Source organism: Corvus brachyrhynchos, unplaced genomic scaffold (assembly GCF_000691975.1).
Source record: "Corvus brachyrhynchos isolate BGI_N302 unplaced genomic scaffold, ASM69197v1 scaffold10, whole genome shotgun sequence".
In the NCBI taxonomy this organism is placed as follows: Eukaryota; Metazoa; Chordata; class Aves; order Passeriformes; family Corvidae; genus Corvus; species Corvus brachyrhynchos.
In genome coordinates, this window is record NW_008236180.1 from 3,285,058 (window position 1) to 3,301,833 (window position 16,776).

General features: G+C 57.8%; 2 protein-coding genes across 5 annotated transcripts in view; both read right to left on the reverse strand.

Annotated features, from left to right (window-relative positions):
* Positions 1–1,686: 1,686 nt before the first annotated feature.
* On the reverse strand, positions 1,687–12,193 carry MYLK2 (myosin light chain kinase 2). The gene is made up of 12 exons (XM_017733536.1): positions 9,772–12,193; positions 7,312–8,806; positions 6,879–7,189; positions 5,903–6,008; positions 5,588–5,681; positions 5,351–5,460; positions 5,026–5,167; positions 4,801–4,871; positions 4,448–4,576; positions 3,980–4,132; positions 3,480–3,612; positions 1,687–3,143 (listed from the first exon to the last, which is right to left on the reverse strand). Exons 2-12 carry the CDS (start codon positions 8,748–8,750, stop codon positions 3,063–3,065), a joined length of 2,769 nt encoding a protein of 922 aa, XP_017589025.1. The 5' UTR covers positions 8,751–8,806; positions 9,772–12,193; the 3' UTR covers positions 1,687–3,062.
* Positions 12,194–14,887: 2,694 nt separating this feature from the next.
* The window catches only part of TPX2 (TPX2, microtubule nucleation factor), a 14,106-nt gene continuing 12,217 nt past the window's right edge, over positions 14,888–16,776 (reverse strand). For 3 of the 4 annotated variants that reach the window (XM_017733526.1, XM_008634204.2, XM_017733515.1), the window contains 2 exons: positions 16,267–16,454; positions 14,888–15,817 (listed from right to left, as the gene is read on the reverse strand). In XM_017733526.1, coding sequence (XP_017589015.1) covers positions 15,707–15,817; positions 16,267–16,454 — 299 coding nt within the window. In that variant the 3' untranslated portion in view covers positions 14,888–15,706. The remainder of the gene's footprint in view (positions 15,818–16,266; positions 16,455–16,776) is intronic. The other variant, XM_017733520.1, reaches the window with a different exon arrangement.

The window sequence follows — 16,776 nt, forward strand, 5'->3', positions numbered from 1 at the left end:
GCGTCTGCGCACCCCCCGGGCTCGGAACACACGGCCCCGGCTGGGAACACACGGCCCCAGCCCCATGCTGTGCCCGATATGGGATCCCTGTGCTGGGAGCAGCCTGGAGCATCCCACTGTCCCCCAAACTGCAGCAGCTGCTGGGGATGGGGACTCCTGTCCTGCACAGCCTGCACTGCCCGGGGGTGCAGATCAGAGCCATGTGCTCTCCCAGCGCTCCCCTTTCCCGCCCTCACCCCGACTGCCGGTCATGGACCCGCTGTTCTCCCAGCTCTGCCTCCTTCCTGGCTCACTCCCGGCTCGCTGTGGGTGGCCTGGCCCCCTGCCCGCTCGCCCGCTCCCATCCTGGGCTGTGCCGTGGCCGGGGCTGTGCTGCACCCAGTCATGGGGTGAACCTGCTGCTGCTGTTGGTGGTGCTGCCAGGTGCCAGTGCTGGAGGTCTGCCCACTCCCCTTCCCTCCCTGCACTGCCTGAGGGGCTCCTTGTTTCTGCAGGCAGGGTGGGTGCCACAGGAACAGGGTGCATGGGGGAGTGTGTGCTGCTCCAGGCTCCGGGGATGGATGCTGAGGACACATGTGTGCACACCCAGACTGCCCTGTTCATCCGTGGGGGTGATGAGGACCCGGCACATAAGGCATGGGACTGGCTGCTGTGGCCTGTGCTGGACCAGGAGCAGCCCTGTCCATTGGCCCCAGTGGGACCTGTCCACTCCAAGCAGCTTCAGGGGCTCATGAGCCCTGTTGGCTGGGAACATAGGATGGGATCATGGCTACTTCCATGGGTGTCAGCCATGTGGCCCCACTCATTCAGCCCCAGTGTGTGTCTCTGTAGGGTCCCAGGGTAGGAAGGAGGAGGCTGGAGAAACCAAACCAGGCTGTGGGGTAGGGGTCCCCCACCCTGTTATGTGCTGGTGTCTGTCCATCCCTCTGCCTCAGATGTGCACACACAGGGCTGTGCTCAGGAACACATCCCCTACAGCAGCTCAGGGTGCCAGGAATGTCCGGGACTGATGGTCCATCTGGAAGCCCCATGGCCACCCCGCAGCAAGGCCCTGCAGCCCCTGTGGCCGGCCGGGGCCAGGGCCGGGACCAGAGCAACGCGCGGCTCCTGGGGCCAGACAGGAAAGAGACGTCACTGCCATGGAGCGTAACTCAAACCAGATGGGGCTGCGCTGGCGTCCAGGCCTGCGGGGTGGTCACCGACAGGAACCGGTCAAAGGCTGCCGGCAGGAAGCGGCTGGGAGGGACGCCTGCGGTGGGAGCCGGAGTCCAGGCTCTGGCAGCCTTAACCACTTCAGGGCCAGCCACAGCTCCCCTGGGCAAAGGGGTACCAGTACCCCCCAGCCCTTGCCTGGGCATCCCACCCCATATGGGCAGATGCTGAAGATGTGAGGACACCTCTGACTGCTGATCCATCCACCCATCCATCCCGTCACCTCCCCTTCCCCCATTCCCCTGGGGTGCTCAGAGCTGTTGGGTGTGGAGACCAGAAACCCTTGGCACCATGCCTGCACAGCCCTGCCCAGGACGTACCAGGTGGTCCCTGTCCACAGCACAGGCTGGACCCATTCCCTCTACCACAGAGATAAGACGCTGCTTCCCATCCTCATCTCACTTATCCTGTGACTGTCAGGCCCCACAGGTGGCGGTAGGGCCTCCCCAGCCCCCCGTAGTGGCAGGTGTGGGCTGTGGCAGACCTGTACATTTATTTACAAGAAGGCGAGCGCTGTGGAAGGCTCCATTATGGGGCAGGGTCCCACCAGCCGTGGCTGCTGTCTGGTGGGGACAAGCCTAAAGCCCCTTCCCCTGCTGCAGCCAGCAGGGGTGAGGGGCAATGTCTCCCTGTGTCTCTCCTCAGTGTTTTTCCAGCAGGCACAGAGGGCACAGACAGCTCCAGAGCAAACACACAGCCTTGGCTTGGCGGGGCTCAGCCATGGCAAAAGCCAAAGCTGGAGGACCTCTTGCCAACCCCCCATCCCCTCCTGCAGTGGGCAAGGCTGGATGCTACAAATCCCAGGGGATGCCCATCCTCCGGCAGCACCGGGGAGGCCCAAGGGATGCAGGCAGAGAGGCCGGGGACGGGACAAGGCGCGAGAGCAGGAGCAGCACCCCCTCCCCAGTCCCAGCAGGTCCCGCGGAGCCCCCGCACAGGGCGGGGAGCTGGCGGCCGCGGCCGGAGCGGCGGAGCAGTTCCGGTGTGTTGGTGGTCGGGTGAGCGGTGCCGGCCGGAGCGGGGAGCGCGGGCCAGCTGCTCTGCATTAGCCCGCCTCGCTCATCGCGCTCTGCCGGGGACGGGTGAAGCAGAGGTTGTGTTTTTCCCCCGCTGGCAGAACCGAAGGGCAGGGAGGGCAGGAGGAACACAAAGCCTCCTTCTTTCCTCGTTGGCTCCCAGCTGGGGACGCCGCTGGAAGTGTGCTTGCTGCTTCCTCCCTTCCTGTGCGAACAGCAGCTCGGGGCCAGCTCCGCTCCCACATGCCCAGCTGGCCAGGAGGAGGTGCTTCAGCCCCGGCTCCGGTGCCAAGGTACCAGGGTGGGGGTCCGCGGTGCCCTCCAGCATCATCGCCGAGCCACAGAGCTGGGAAGGGAGGTTGGGCAGTGCAGGGGCCAGCGGCAGCGAAGGCAGGGCAGGGCTGCGGCATTTACAGGCAGAGAGGGCACATTTCGAATCCAAAAGCAGCAAGCACCAGGTGGCCGAGGCAGCGGGATCACACCGGAATGGCCTTCCTCCTCCCCGAGGGCACGGGAAGGAAGCGTGAGCAGAGCAGAGACGCTGCAGGTCGGGCATGACGCAGCCGGGCCAGGGCCAGAGATGAGATCAGAAACCTCCACTCCGGAGCAGCCTCACAGTCTGAGGAAATCCCGACGGGAGCGTCGGCTCCGTGGGAGTGAGGAGGGTTGGAGCCTCAAGAGCCCCAAGAACACTGCGAGCATCCCCAGCGGTGATGTGGTCCTGAGCGCAGTGATGCCGCCCGGCACGGGACCAGCTCGGCAGAGCTGCTCCAGACTGGTGGGGGTCCCTCTCAAGTAGTTCCTTTCTGGCCTCGGCTCCCCTGGGAGCCCAGCTCAGATGCCCAGCGCTGTCAGGGACCCCGAGCTGGTGATCTTCCTGAAGCGGTTGGCAGCACACACCCCGATGAAATTTTTCTGTGAAGGGGAAGAGGAAAGGTGCTCATCCTCTGGCAAGGGCTGTGGCACTGGAGGTTGAGCCAGACCCTGCTCTGGGGCCTGACACTACTCCTGCCCCCAAAAGCTGTTCTTGGGATCGGCTCAGGAGTAACCACCACATGCTTGATGGGGGTCTTACCTCAGGGGCATCCATGCTCAAGAGTCCCCAGCCCTGTGTCCCAGCTGCAGCAGCACAGAGAGACAGAACATTCTCCATGCTCCAGATGCCATCCACCAGGACAGGCAGAGTCTGGCAGCCCCCTCCCAGCCCCCTCAGAAGCTGCTGACCCTCATGCCCATGCCAGCTTCCCGCACCTTCCAGCGCCGTCTCATGACGTATTTCTTGAGCAGCACTTGGGACTTGAGCCGCCGGTTGCAACGTTTGGCCTTTTCTGCCAGATTATTGAGCCAGGGATGCTGCAGGCACTGGTTAGCACTCATCCGAGCACTGGGGGTGAGAGGAGCCTGTGTCAACCCTGCTTGAGCCCCTCACCCCCAACCACCCCCTTCTCCAGCCACTCCAGAGCCCCAAAACCCCATAATCCTGCAGGGAGGAACCAGAGGGAAGCATGTGCTCAGGCACTGGTGGGGCTGGGCAGGACCCAAGGGGTCCAACACATCCTGCTTGGGACAGGTGTCCCTGGAGGGATGCAGGGCTCTGTTGGGGACAATCAGAGTGGGGCAGAGCCCCTGGGTTTCATTCAGTGCAGGACCCAGGGGATGTTGCATGTCTTGGTGAAGAGGCAGCACATGATACCCAGGGCCGCTCTGGGGATGCCCACCCCAGGACCCCATGGCCACTGCCAGCCTCACACCTCTTATCCTTGATGATGAGGTTTGAGACAAAGTCCTTGGCCTCATCGGAGACGCTCTCAAAGGTCTCCTCATCGAAGTACCAGTTGGCAGCCAGGACGTTGTTGAGTGTCTCGGTGTCGTCATCACCCAAGAAGGGGGAGAGGCCGCTGAGCCTGGGGGGTGCAGGGAGGTGAGGAGTCAGGTGCTCTCAGGCTGCGGCACCTCCCAGACCCCCTGGAAGAGAGCCAGTCTGGCCAGGGCTGCTCCAGGGATGTGTTGGCACTGTCCTGTGCTCCTGCCTGCAGCCAGCCCCAGCCTCTTCCTGCCCCCCAGCCCCTAACCTTACATGGCCATCTCCCCATCCAGGACCCCCCACCTGCCACCAAGCAGGCAGGTGCTTGGGGACAGCCCTGCACCCAGGAGAGCTCTGTCCCAGCACCACAGCTCCCCAGCATGGCACTGGCAGCCCCTGCCCAGCCCTGACGTACAGCATGTAGGTGATGACGCCCATGCTCCACATGTCCGTGGAGTAGGAGACTTGCTCGTAGTTGACCACCTCAGGGGAGAGGAATTCAGGAGTTCCAAAGTTCACTTTCAGCTTCTCGTTGGGATTGTACCTGCAGCCGAGGGGGGTGCAAGTCAGCAGAAGGGGGACAGGCTGCTCCCCCAAACCACTGCCCCTCTTTCAGCAGATGCTGCCCTCCCCAGCTAGTCAGGGAGAGCCGTGGCCAAAGCAATGGCCTAGAGCAGGTCCTGGAGCTCCTGGTACCCAAAGGCACACAGAGATGAAGGGTGGAAGGGGAACAGGGATGAGGGACAGAGCTGAGGAAGAAAACCTCACCTTCGAGCCAGCCCAAAGTCGATGATCTTCACCATGTGCCCAGTGGCAGCGACGCAGAGGATGTTCTCAGGCTGTGGGGACAGGGTGACCATTGCCCCACCACTGAGAGAGGGTCCTGCAGCTGACCCGCACCAGAGCAGTGCTGACCCACAGGCACCCCTCCCACCGCTAGCCAGTGTCCTGCTGTCACCCTTGGCCCTGTCATTGTCCGCCCCAGCCCCGCACCTTGAGGTCGAGGTGGAGGACGCGCATGTGGTGCATGAAGCGGATGCCCTCGCAGATCTGCCGGACGAACACCATGCAGTCCACCTCCGTCAGGTGGTAGTCATCGTCGATGATCCGCTCAAAGAGCTCACCACCCTCCACACTGCATGGGGATGGACCATGGGGTCACTTTGGGGGGGGCTCCCTGCCCCAAGCCATCCTCCTGCAGAGTTCCCTGCCCTCCTGGGGACCCTGGCCCAGCTCCACCATGGAGATGCTGAGCAGAGCCAGGGTGGGATGCAGCATGTTGGGGTTGGACAGCCCCAAGGTAGGCACAGGCACTCACAATTCCATGAAGAGAATGATCTCCCGGGGCGTTTCGATGGCGTCGTAGAGCTGGATGAGGTTGTGGTGGTTCAGCTGGTTCATCACGTCGATCTCCAGCAGCACCATCTCCTGCAGAAGGAGCCCCAGGATGGTGTGGGGTGTCAGCCCTGGCTGTACCATTGGGACAGGCTGTGTCCCCACACCAGGGGGGCACACAGAGCATCACACTGCCCCCCCTGCCCAGTGCCATTCAGACCTTGTCCTTTGCTCCCTGCTTCCGGATCACTTTGGCTGCCAGCTTGAGCCCCGTCTCCTTCTCCGTGCACGTGTGAACTTCACCAAACTTGCCCCTGGCGAGGGAGGCAGGGAGAGGTGCCCATGCCATCAGCCACCCAGGCTGCTGGGGACCCTCACGCTGCACTGGGGTGCTGCTCTGCACTGGCTGAGGCACCCATCCTGCCCAAGGCACCCACCCATCATGACCAAAGGAGTCCCACTGACACAAAGCCACTGCCCAAGGCTGGAGGGCAGCTCAGGACAGGCCAGGGGAAGCACTAGGGCCCCTCCTTACCCCCCCAGGATGTCTTTGGAGCTGAGGCTGAACTGGGAGCTGACACTGGCGGAGCGCAGGGTGACGGTGCGATGTGCGAAGGGCGCTGGTGGCGGAGGGACATCGTCTGCCCAGAGAGAAAGGCTGAGGTGAGAAGGGAATCTGCTGTCCAGGGGACCCCACTTGTGGGTACCCCGGGCTGCCCTGGTGTGGGGTGAAGACAGGCAGCAAGCCAAGCCTGTGGGTACAGGATGTGGCCAGGTATTGAGTGCTGGGCTGTGACCCAGGGGCTCCTGGCTGGGGCTGCACTGGAGGATGCAGCAACCCCTGAAGGGTCCCTTGCTACTGCCCACAGCATTGTCCTGCTGCACGGCACCAGCCCTGTTCCATGGCACTCACCCCGCTCCATGGCACCCATCCTAATGCATGGCACCCACCTTACTTCATGACAGCCACTCCCACCATCCCACATCGCATTTATCCTTTCCAGGCCATGTCATTGTCCATCACCCTCTCCAGGCCAACCCCCCTCCATGCCACCACCTCCTGCTCACCCTTCCAGGATAGATCCCACTCACAGGGCACCCCATGCACCCATTCCTGCACCACCCTTTCCCAGGTGAGAGCAGGAGCTGGCCTCACAGGGATCCCCACAAGCACCCACTGCCCCCAAGCCCTGCCATCCCCACAAGGACAGTGGTGCAGGATATGAGGACGTGCTGTGCCCTGCCACCAGCCAGACAGTCACTGTCACTCCCCAGGCTCCTCTTCCTCACAGTCAGTGTGGCCAGAGCAGGCCAGGAAGGGACACGACATATTTAGCCCTGTTTACAGTGAAAGGGGAGCTCGAAGGCCACCAGGCAGGTGACAAGCCAAGGACAGGAGCTGGCAGCATGGAGGGCAGTATGGGCAGCAGGCAGGGCCATGGGATTCCCAGGCTGTCACTCCACAGAGGGTCCAGGGGGGTAAGGAAAAGGCAGGTAACTCATGGCCTTACCCAATATCCCAAAAGAGTCTTCCTTCCCAAAGTCGGGGGTGAGGTAGGGGCTGGGGGGTGGCTTTGCCTCCATCAAAGATGGTTGCACCCCAGGTCCAGGCTGCTCTGCAACCCCAGCAGGATCTGGGGGCTGCCCTGTGGCACTGGGCAATGTCCTCTCCTGTGGGGTGCCAGGTGGCTCCAGAGGCTGCAGGTCCCCCAGGGCTGATGGGCCAGAGCCAGGCTCTGTCGGACCCTCTTTTGGCTCCACCATCGTGATCTCCTCTGCTATTGTCTCCATCGCTGCCACCTCTGCCCAGGGCTGCTCCTCCCTGGAAGCAGGAGTGGGAGGTGAGCAGAGCCCAGCCAGCAGCTCCCAAGCCGAGCACCCAGGGACCCAGGGCTCCCTGGAGCAGCGAGGGGGATCCCCCCCATCCCAGGAGGGTGTGGGTACCTGTGGCAGGCAGCCGGGCAGCTCAGGCTCTGCAGCAGGACTGGGCGTGGGGGCTCGGGGATCGTTGGTGGCTGTCCCTCTGTCTCCTTGGACTCTCTCTCCCCTTCACCCTGACCTGTGGGAGGCTCCACCTCTGCAGCTTTTTCCCCTCCATCCCGAGCCTTTGCAGCCACTGAGACCTTCTCCTTTGTAGGATCTTTCCCTCCAGCTCCAGCCTTTGATGCAACTGTGGATTTTTCCACCTTTGCAGTTTTCTTCCCTCCATCCTGTACCTTTGCAGCTGCTGGGGACTTCTCCTTTGCAGGCTCTTTTTTGCCTCCACCTTGAGCCATTTTTGCAGCTGGTGTTTTCTCTGCCTTTGCTGCTGCCTTCTCTCCATCCTGAGCCTTGGCAGCATCTGGAGCTTTCTCCTTTGCAGGAATTATGGCTTTCTCCTTCACTGAAACTGGAGCTTTTTCCTTCACTGGAGCTGGAGACTTCTCCTTCGTGGGCTCCTTTTTGCCTCCATCTGGAGCCTTTTTAACTGCTGGGTTTTTTTCTGCCTTTACTACTTTATTCTCCCCACTCTGAGCCTTTGCAGCACCTGGGGCCTTCTCCTTTGCAGCAGCCGTGGTTTTCTCCTTTGCAGGCTTGGTATCAGCTGGGGCTTGTTCTGCCTTTGCATCTTGCTTCCTTTCATCCAGAGCTTTAGCAGTGGCTGGGACCTCCTGTTTTGCAACCACTGTGCCTTTCTCCTTTGCCGGCTCTCCTTTGCCTCCATCCTGAGCCTGAGCTTCAGCCAAGGCTGTCTCCTCAATAGGTTTTGCCTTCCCTCCTTCAGAGTTTGCTGCAGCCAGAGCCTTCTCCTTGGTGGGCTCTGCCTTTCCACCACTCTCAGCCCCTGACCCACCAGGGGCTTGCTCATTCTTGGGCTTGTCCTTTCCTTCATCCTGCGCCTCAGTTACAGCCAGGCCCTTCCCCTCCATGGGCTCCTCCTTCCCTTTCTCATGTTCTCCCACAGCTGGAGCCTTCTCCTCCCTGGGCTCATCCTTCCCTCCATCCTTAGCCTTTGCAGCAGCTGAAGCCTTTCCTCCTTTGAGCTCTTCTGCAGCCAGAGCTTTCTTCTTCCCAGGCTTATCTTTCTCATCCTTCCCTACCCCCTGGGCCCCAGTGGCAGCTGGCACCTTCTCCCCGATGGATGCTGCCTGCCCTTCATCAGATACTGCCTGTCCTCCATCACGCTGCACAGCCAAAGCCTGCTCTCCCCGGACTGCTTCCCGTCCATCCTGGGGCTCTGGAGCAGCCAGAGCTGTCTCCTGCTCCGGCTCTGTCTTCCCTCCTCCAGCCTCTCCTGCAGCCTTCTCCTGCCCAGGCTCATCTGTCCTTCCGTCATGTGCCACGGTGGCAGCTGGCACTGTCCCCCCAGTGTCGGCACCATCCGCCGCTCCGCCCTGCTCCATGGGACGCTCCAGGCAGGAGGCGGCTGCCCTGCGGTGCTCCCGGTTCGGCGACGCTCCTGCGGGAGAGAAAGTAGCAGCTGAGGGCTCGCCGGAGCCGACGCCCTACAGAGGGAACGGCAGGACTCGGGCAGTGGCTCTGCTCCTGCAGGGATGAGCTGCTGCCATCCAGCCGGGAACTGTGCCCCCGCCGCCCAGCCGGCGGCTCCCCGGCTGGTGGCACCGAGCCAGGGCCCCCACGTGGCCACCAGTCCCGGCACCGTCCCATTGTGCCCCGATATCTGCCCCGCGGTGACTGATCGATGGCCTGACCCCGGCACCTGTCACCGGGTGCCTGGGGCCTCCGACGTGCAAGCAGCCAGCGCGGCGCGGCCAGGGTGACAATTTAAGGCCACATCCCACCATGGCAGAGCAGGAGACACAGGCTCTGGCCCCGGGCTGGCAGTGGGGATCAGGAGAGGTGAGCGCTCCCAGCACAGCCCCACTACTGCTCCCCCTGAACCACACAGGAGGTCCAGCCATGCAGGCAAACCCCATCTGCTCAGGGGCCACACAGACCCCGCACCCAGCAGCCGCCTGCGCTGCTCGTCCCCCTGCCCAGGGGTAACCGGCTCTGCCAAGGGGACCTGTTGGTGCCCTGTACCTGCCTTGGACTTCAGCCCAGCACCTGATCCCCAAATCCCCGTTCTGCCCTGGGCTCCACTGCCCTCCTGTGCCTGGTCATCTTTCCTCACCCTGTCCCAAAACACTCCACTGTGCAGCCGTCCAGAGCGCAGGACAGCCCAGCCCCAGAATAAACCTAACAGCAACCATCCCAGTAACAGGGAAGTTGCTTGCTGGTCTACTGGAACAGGAGGTGCAGCAGAGCAGTGCCTGGGAGAGCATTCCCACATCCCACAGCTCAGCACAGGAAGCCCATGGGGATGGACGTGTTCTTCCCAGGGCTGGGGGCTCCACTATCCACAGGATCCCCCACCACCATGTCCCAAGTCAGAAGCCATGGAGACCCCCCCGGCCCCTTTACCTGGGTCCTGGTGCAGTGGGTGGTCAGGGGGGCAGCATCTGCACTGTGGCAGCGCTGGAGGGAGCAGCCTCTTCTATCCCGGGTGTAACGGAGCCGGATTAGTGGGGCAGAGGAGGATCCTTTACAGCAGCGGGAGCCGGCCCGCTTCGCCTTTCCCAGCACCTGTTACTGCTGGAGCCCGTTCAAAGGACACGCCACTCTCGCCTGTCCCCCGTGGGCTGGGGACACTCAGAAAAGAGGCAGGGGACAGGGACGGACTTGCCTCCTGCTCCAGCACAGCACCACAGGGAGCGCTGGCACTGGACACAGTGGCACCCCAAAACCATCCCACTGGGGTGGCCTGGGTCAGCTGGACAGGGTCCAGGTAACTAAGGCCCTCCAAGGTGCCCACAAGTGACACAAGGTGGCCACTGGCCAGCCCACGGGGATGGTGGCTGGGAGTAGATGGTGATGGTGCTGGTCCCCCGTGCTGCTGAGCTGTGGCCAGCTCTGCCCACTGGTGCTGGCCCTTTGGGAGAGCAGCTCCAAGGGACCCTGCGCTCTGTGGGTACGATGTGGCACCACTGGGCACTGCCACTGGGCCTTGATGAAGGTGACAGCAGCTGGGAAGTGGGCACTGGCCAATGGCTGCAGCCGCCCCTAGGAACCAGTTGAAAAACTTATTTTCTGCAAAATCAAGTGTTTTGGGAATCAGGGTAAGAAACAGAGGAGCTGGAGGCTCCAGAGGGGTTGGGCTGTGTGTATGGGTGCTGCACAGACATTGCCAGCTCCTTCTGTGTGTGGGTGCTGCACCCCAGGACACACTTCAGGCACTGCGCAGGGCTGGATCCTGGTGTGTGCTGGAGGAGCAGGGCTCTCCCCAGGGCTGGGCTGGCCGGGTGCCCCCAGGGAGGCTGAGGTTACCCTGGGCTCCTCCAGCCTCAACCCCTGCCAGCTGCCAGCCTGGTCCTGCCTCCCAGCTCCACATCCCACAGCCTCACAAAGCTCAGGTCCTGCCAGACACCAAACCTGGCTGCTTAAACCTTGCTTTGCTTTCTCCTCAGTTTAAACCTCACCTGTGGCAAGGCTGGAGGCTACAGCAGCAAAGGTGGTGGGGAGGCTGCCCTGGCCAGTGCCTTCCCTGATGGAGCTGAGTCAATGCCACCAGCACAAGCAGCAGCAGCCCCCCAAGTGCAGTGCTCACTTTGCCTGCAGCACCTCTCAGGGGGACCAACACTGCCCAGGCAGTGCTGCTGCTCTGCATTGCCAAATCCCAGCTCCCAGTGAAGCACCAGCATGTGTGCCATGGCCTGGGTCAGACTTTGCCAGTGGTTCACATGTGACATCGAAAGCGAGACAAGCCAGGATGGGAGCACAGCTGTTCCCCTGTCCTTGAGGTACTGCTGTCCCACCTGTCCCTGCCCTGGCCTCAGGCACCCACCATCAACACCTCGATGCAAGAGCAACACTTGCTCAGCAGGACACAGCTGGGGAATCCTGAGCAGACACGGAGCTCTCTTGCTCCAGCCTTCACAGCTCGGATTTGTGGCTTCAGCAAGGCCAGCTCCTTTTCTAAAATCCATGGCAGGACTTGGAATGTGGTGAGGACCAGCAGGGATAATGCAGGAGCAGGCACACAGCTCCAACTCTCTGATGTGCTGATGCAGTTGAGTAGAAGCAGAGGTTGGAGCATCACCAGCATCCACAGCTCTTGGTGACAATGACACCCATGTGGCCCAGTCCTGGCACAGCCACGGCTCCTGTGATGAGTGGGAGTCCCCCACCTTGGCCTCTGGGAGGGCCACAGTCAGGAATAACTGGTCAGAAGCTGTGCCTGGCCAGCAGGGACTCTGCCCATCGACTGTCATCGCCAACATACACTTTTGGAATTGCCTCTCCCTTCCTCCAGCCAAGGGCTGCCAGGCACCTGGAGGCCACCAATGTCACTTCAGGCACAATCTGCCACCACTCCACGAGCTTTCAGATCTGCACCCTCCTGGCAAACCCCAGGTGGAAGCAGCATATCCATGCCCAGGCATGAGGCAGGAGCCATGCCCCACAGCCCCCTTGGTGCTGTTGGTGTGGTGGACACTGGGATAAAATTCTCCAAGGAGAGCAGGAGCAAGCACCTGGACACTAGCCAGCCTTCCTGGGATGCCTGCAATCTTCCACACTCCCTGGGAGCAAGGCTGGTCTGCACACAAATCCTTGAGACAAGGTGAGGAAGCAAAGCCCTGAGCGTGGGTACTGGGGAGCTATGGTTCTCCAAAGGCAGTGGGTGACCATGGTTTGGCATTATCACAGATAAAATTCATTTGTGGGCAGAGAGAAATAAGCTGAAATGAGACCTTTGGGAGGAAGGAAGTGTAGAATTGAAGGGCAGTATCTGTTGCACTTGGTCCAAAACCACACACCCCAAGGAGAAGCACAGTGCTCTGGGGCTCTGCAAACCAGCCACCACCCCGGTTTCTCAGCCTGGGCTTGGGGTTTTTTTTTCCCCTTCCCATTCAGGAACTTAAGCCAGAGCCTACATTGGCTGCAGCTGGGAAACAGCCTGTCCTGGCACTATCTGGCAGCTCCTCAAGCACGCTGTTCCCTGGCGACGCCGTTGTCACAACTGCGGCAGCACACTTTAACCTTTACGTTTACCCTGGGAAGGGAGGCTCTGCGGGGCCAAAGCCGGCCCATTCCCGGGAAACCCTACACCCCGGCTAAATCGAGCAGCAGGGCAGGCTGAACAACATCCCCACCTGAATCCCAGCCATGCTGCTGAAACACAAACCAGCCAGGCCGTCTGGCTTAACTGCTTCCATCAGTGCCAGGGCTTCCACCGCGAGCTGCCATCGTGTCATGATAGGTGTCAGCAAGGTAATGGGGAAAGACACGGAAAAATCCCAACATCATCAAAAGAGCATCCAGAGCAAGGTGAACACCAGCAGCAGCACCACCAGGGAGTACCAGGACCTGCCCAGGTCCAGGGGTCCTTGCCAGATTCAGGCCAGGTCACACAAGCAGCCACCAATGTTTCCCAGTGGAGATAGAAGGGAGAAACAAAGCTGTGATCTGAGGGCAGCGTCAAGCCTTTTCATAAGAATTTATTCACCAGATAATTTGATCTTGCAATTCAACATGAAAGTCCAGGAAAACATTGTCTGCTTTTTAGTTCCAACTCTAGTCTGTGTTCAGATCAAATTATTTTGATAACAGATTGAGTACAGCTCAACTAGAAAGGGAGCAGAGGAAGATTTTGTACCCAGATCTTCTCCCCTCACCTCCTCCCACTCCTTGCTCTCAAGGCATGCACATACTGGTGATGGGCTTTGAGTACTGGAAGATGAAAATGTTTCTGCAAAAGCCACACAAGGAGAATATAGATTTTACATCAGTTTCTCAACCTACCCTGACTCTAAAGGCAGGTGCTGGAACAGCACTCAGTTAAATCCCAGTCTCTTGCTCCCGGTCCTGTAAATTTATTCTCCCCAGCACTGGAAAAATCACTGACCACCAGTTCCCTGCTGAAGCCTTGGCCAAATCCCATCCTCTCCAACATCCAGCTCCTTCAGGACATGATTTTTATACACTTTGTACACAAGAACAGCTTTCCCACCCTGACACCACTTCCCTCCTAATTAAGAGGACAGGTCCCACACCCCAGCCCGTGAGAACCTGGTGGGTGACTCCAAGCTCATACAAACACCCCAGGCCCTTGGAGGCCCAGCTGCCTGAGGTTCCTGCCCCTGTTTGCAGTGCATGGGGAATACAAGAGGGCATGTTTGGGGGAAGATGTAATGTCTTTTATTAGACCCAAATGATACCATTGGGGAAAAAATACTGCCAAGCTGTCAGGCACACAACCTCTTCCTCAAGGCAGAAGAGGCCATGTAGGGCCATCAGGGAAATCCAGCTGCTTCATCCTTCAGGGATCAGTGGCTGCTCCAGTTCCATGGCCTCATGATCCTGCTTGCCTTCACATTCTTCAGCAGCTCATCATCATTCCAGCTTCCCCCTGACTCATCATAAATATTTGCTGCTCCTGCTGCCCACACACTGCCTTCTCCAGAGCTGGCACTCGAGGAAAAAGGAAGGGCTCCCTGACAGCAGGTCTGAGGTTCTGTAATGTACTGGGTAGGGACCAGATCACAGGGAACAGCTCCACTGTGACAGAAATGGGGTTAAGGCAGACAGGTCACATGGATTTAGTTTTCAAGAAGAGGATGCTGACATGTCGCTTGTGCTCCAGCCACTCCTGCAAATTTTCACAGCAGCAGTGACAGCAGTTTTTCTGGCTGTCCCGTAACTCTCAGCTCAGTGACACAGGGCTATCAGCAAAGCCAGAAAAACGTGGCTGAAGACAGACTGGGTCAAGCTTTTGGGCCAAGCTCTGCCACAACTACACAAAGATCCTCAAGAGAAGGGAAGGAAAAGCTGAAATTTGAGCAAAAAGGAGCCATATCCAAGCTCACCATTTCCAAGAATCCACACTGCCACAGGGTCATTCATCCTTTAGTGCCAACATACTTCCCCCCAAGCCTCTCATTCTCCAGTTCCTCAGTTACTAACTGCACAAAGTGGGGGTGGCTTTTCCTCTTTTAATCCCAGCACTAAAGTTTTAGGTTGATGCTCTTTGAAACACTCCCATAGAGACCCCAGCTGTTCTGCAATGACATCTCTTGAGCATCACACTTTTTAGGAGAATTCCTGCAGAAACATCATCCCTTGGCTACAATAAATGTTCTTCTTGGAATTTAGGTCTCTAAGGACTTTCTTTCACTGTTACGTCTCTCAATCTAAGGGTAAAATAGCAATTGCTTGATGTACTTTGGCAAGAATGAGACAGCACCTCTAACCATCCCCTTAGCTGGAGTCTAACACCAAGTTTGAACTCTCTTTTTCACCCAAAAATCTGAACAAAAAGCTACACACTCTGGGAGTACTTCAACAGTATACAAATTCAGAAGAAATGAAATCAAATGTTTTTCATAACCACCAAACAAGAAAGTTTATCCAGTTAGGACAAATTAATTCTCAGTTGCCCTTTTCCCCCTTCTCTTCTAAACAGCAGTACAGTAGCAAGCACCCCTGCTTACATGTGTTTCAGCAAGATATAAAGGTAAAAAAATCAGAGCACAATACTAAGTAAGAAATAATTATTAAAACTTTAATCTAGATGTGTCCACTCTTCACAATGCCAGCAGTTTTGTCCTCTAACACATTTGAGCACTTGGGCTATATTTAGCTCTGCTCACTGCCCAAACTGGCCAGAGATGCTGATGGCTCTGTAGCCAAAAGACCTGCACTGGCAGGAGCTGGGGCAGCAGCTTACAGCAGGTCACTTGCCAGATAAATGGTTCCCCAAATAGAATAACTTCAGCTATAAAACAGCAAGATGGTTTAATGCTCTAATAGACACAGAGAACTACTTTAAAGCGTGGGCAAGATTTATATTTGTGGTCATCTAAACATTAACAAGAAAGGCCAGACCCGCGCTACGCTGGCTTGAAGGAACGTCACATCACTTAACACAATTCAAGCTTAATGCAGACTAAAAGGCTAAAAAACAGACACTTGAAAATAGTCCTTAGTGTACAAACACAAGGCAGCTCTGCCAGATGCACACATTTGTGCGGTCAGCCTTTAATGAAAACTTTTCTGCAGGAAAGGGCTTCAGCCCACTAGCCAGAGACAGCGAGCAGATTAGGAGTTTTTATTTAGTTAGGTACACAATATCCATATGCAATATCAAAACTTAGTTTAGTCTCTAGAGAACACAGAGTCTGTATATGCAGCAAGGCCAGGAGGCACTGCTGGGATGTCATGGGCTCAGGTGGAGTTCAACTACTCAGTACAACAACAGAACCAAACATAAGAGTTCAGACTGAGCAGCCATGGAAAAACAACTGCTCCCTCTCTCCTACCTAGGGAATGGAGAGGGATGCTCCCTCCTGTTATCACATCATCAGCACCGGAATCTGTCTGAGAAGTTGGGAGACTTTGGCATAGTCAGTGGCTGATCGCTGGGCTTCACTTCCAGGCTGCGGTATTTGCGTATTGGGTTTGCCTTGTGAACCTGTGAAAAAATAAATATAAGCAAGGGCAAAACAAAGCCAATGGTTGCAGTTATGATGAAGCTGAAATTTGCAGGTGAGCTGTGGAGGAGGTGAAGGCAGGCATCTGCCTGAGACCACCACACCACCCTGGGCACTGGAGTGAGGGACTGGGAAAATGCACAGCACATGTTGGGGTTGTAGGTTTTACTGAGATCATTCTGCTTTGATAACTACACATATGCAGCTCCGAAACTCAGCCATCTCAGAACAGCTGCCTTCTTTGTTTACATAGTTTTGTAGGTTTGGTTTTTTTAAACCAGTTGTGAAGTTGGTGAGTCGTCAGTTTTGCAAAAGGGAACCGTGGAAAGGCAGTTTGAGCACAGCTCAACAGTGACACTAGCTCCTTAAGGATAATTCCCACATTCCTCTGGGTTACTTTACAACCCTTGCTCAGAAACAGCTCACTTACCATTTCTTGTCTTAGCTTAGCAATTTCTTCCTTTTCACGCTCCTCTTGTTGCTGCCTGATCTGCTCCTCATACCTCTCCCTTAAGGCTTCTGCATCTGCCAATCGCTTTTCAAATTCTTGCCTTTCTTTTGCTCTTCTTTCTGTTGCCAGCTCAAAGCTTTCAGGAACTACAGAACCAGAAAGGCTCTCTAAGTTTAGAAATAGAGGAGATAACATTGGTTCAAAGACAGTCAGGTAAAGCAGAGCAGTACTAGTGTCAATGGAAGCCTCCCTTTGGAGAGCTTCCCCTTGGCAAGGGTGGTTAGGAGATACCTCCAGGCTTCAGGAAAAGAGAAAACTTTACTCCCAGACGTGAGCAGTGTTAATGCAGACGTCACCCCGTCACGGGTGTTCTCATGGGAGGGAGCAAGCACACAATTGTTAGTACAAACAAGGTTTTGGCTGGTTTTATGCCCTACAAATCTCAGCCTACCCAAGCAGTAGATGCCTTCATCTCATTAGAAACGGGAG

Bases quoted from the DNA above. Each gene is read 5' to 3' on its own strand.
- MYLK2 (XM_017733536.1), bottom strand. From the start codon at position 8,750: ATGGAGCAGGGCGGAGCGGCGGATGGTGCCGACACTGGGGGGACAGTG. The intron at 6,009-6,878 runs GTAAGGCCATGA...CTCTCTGGGCAG, and splicing joins AGACTCTTTTGGGATATTGG to ACGATGTCCCTCCGCCACCA. The intron at 5,461-5,587 runs GTCTGAATGGCA...CTCCTTCTGCAG, and splicing joins AGCAGGGAGCAAAGGACAAG to GAGATGGTGCTGCTGGAGAT.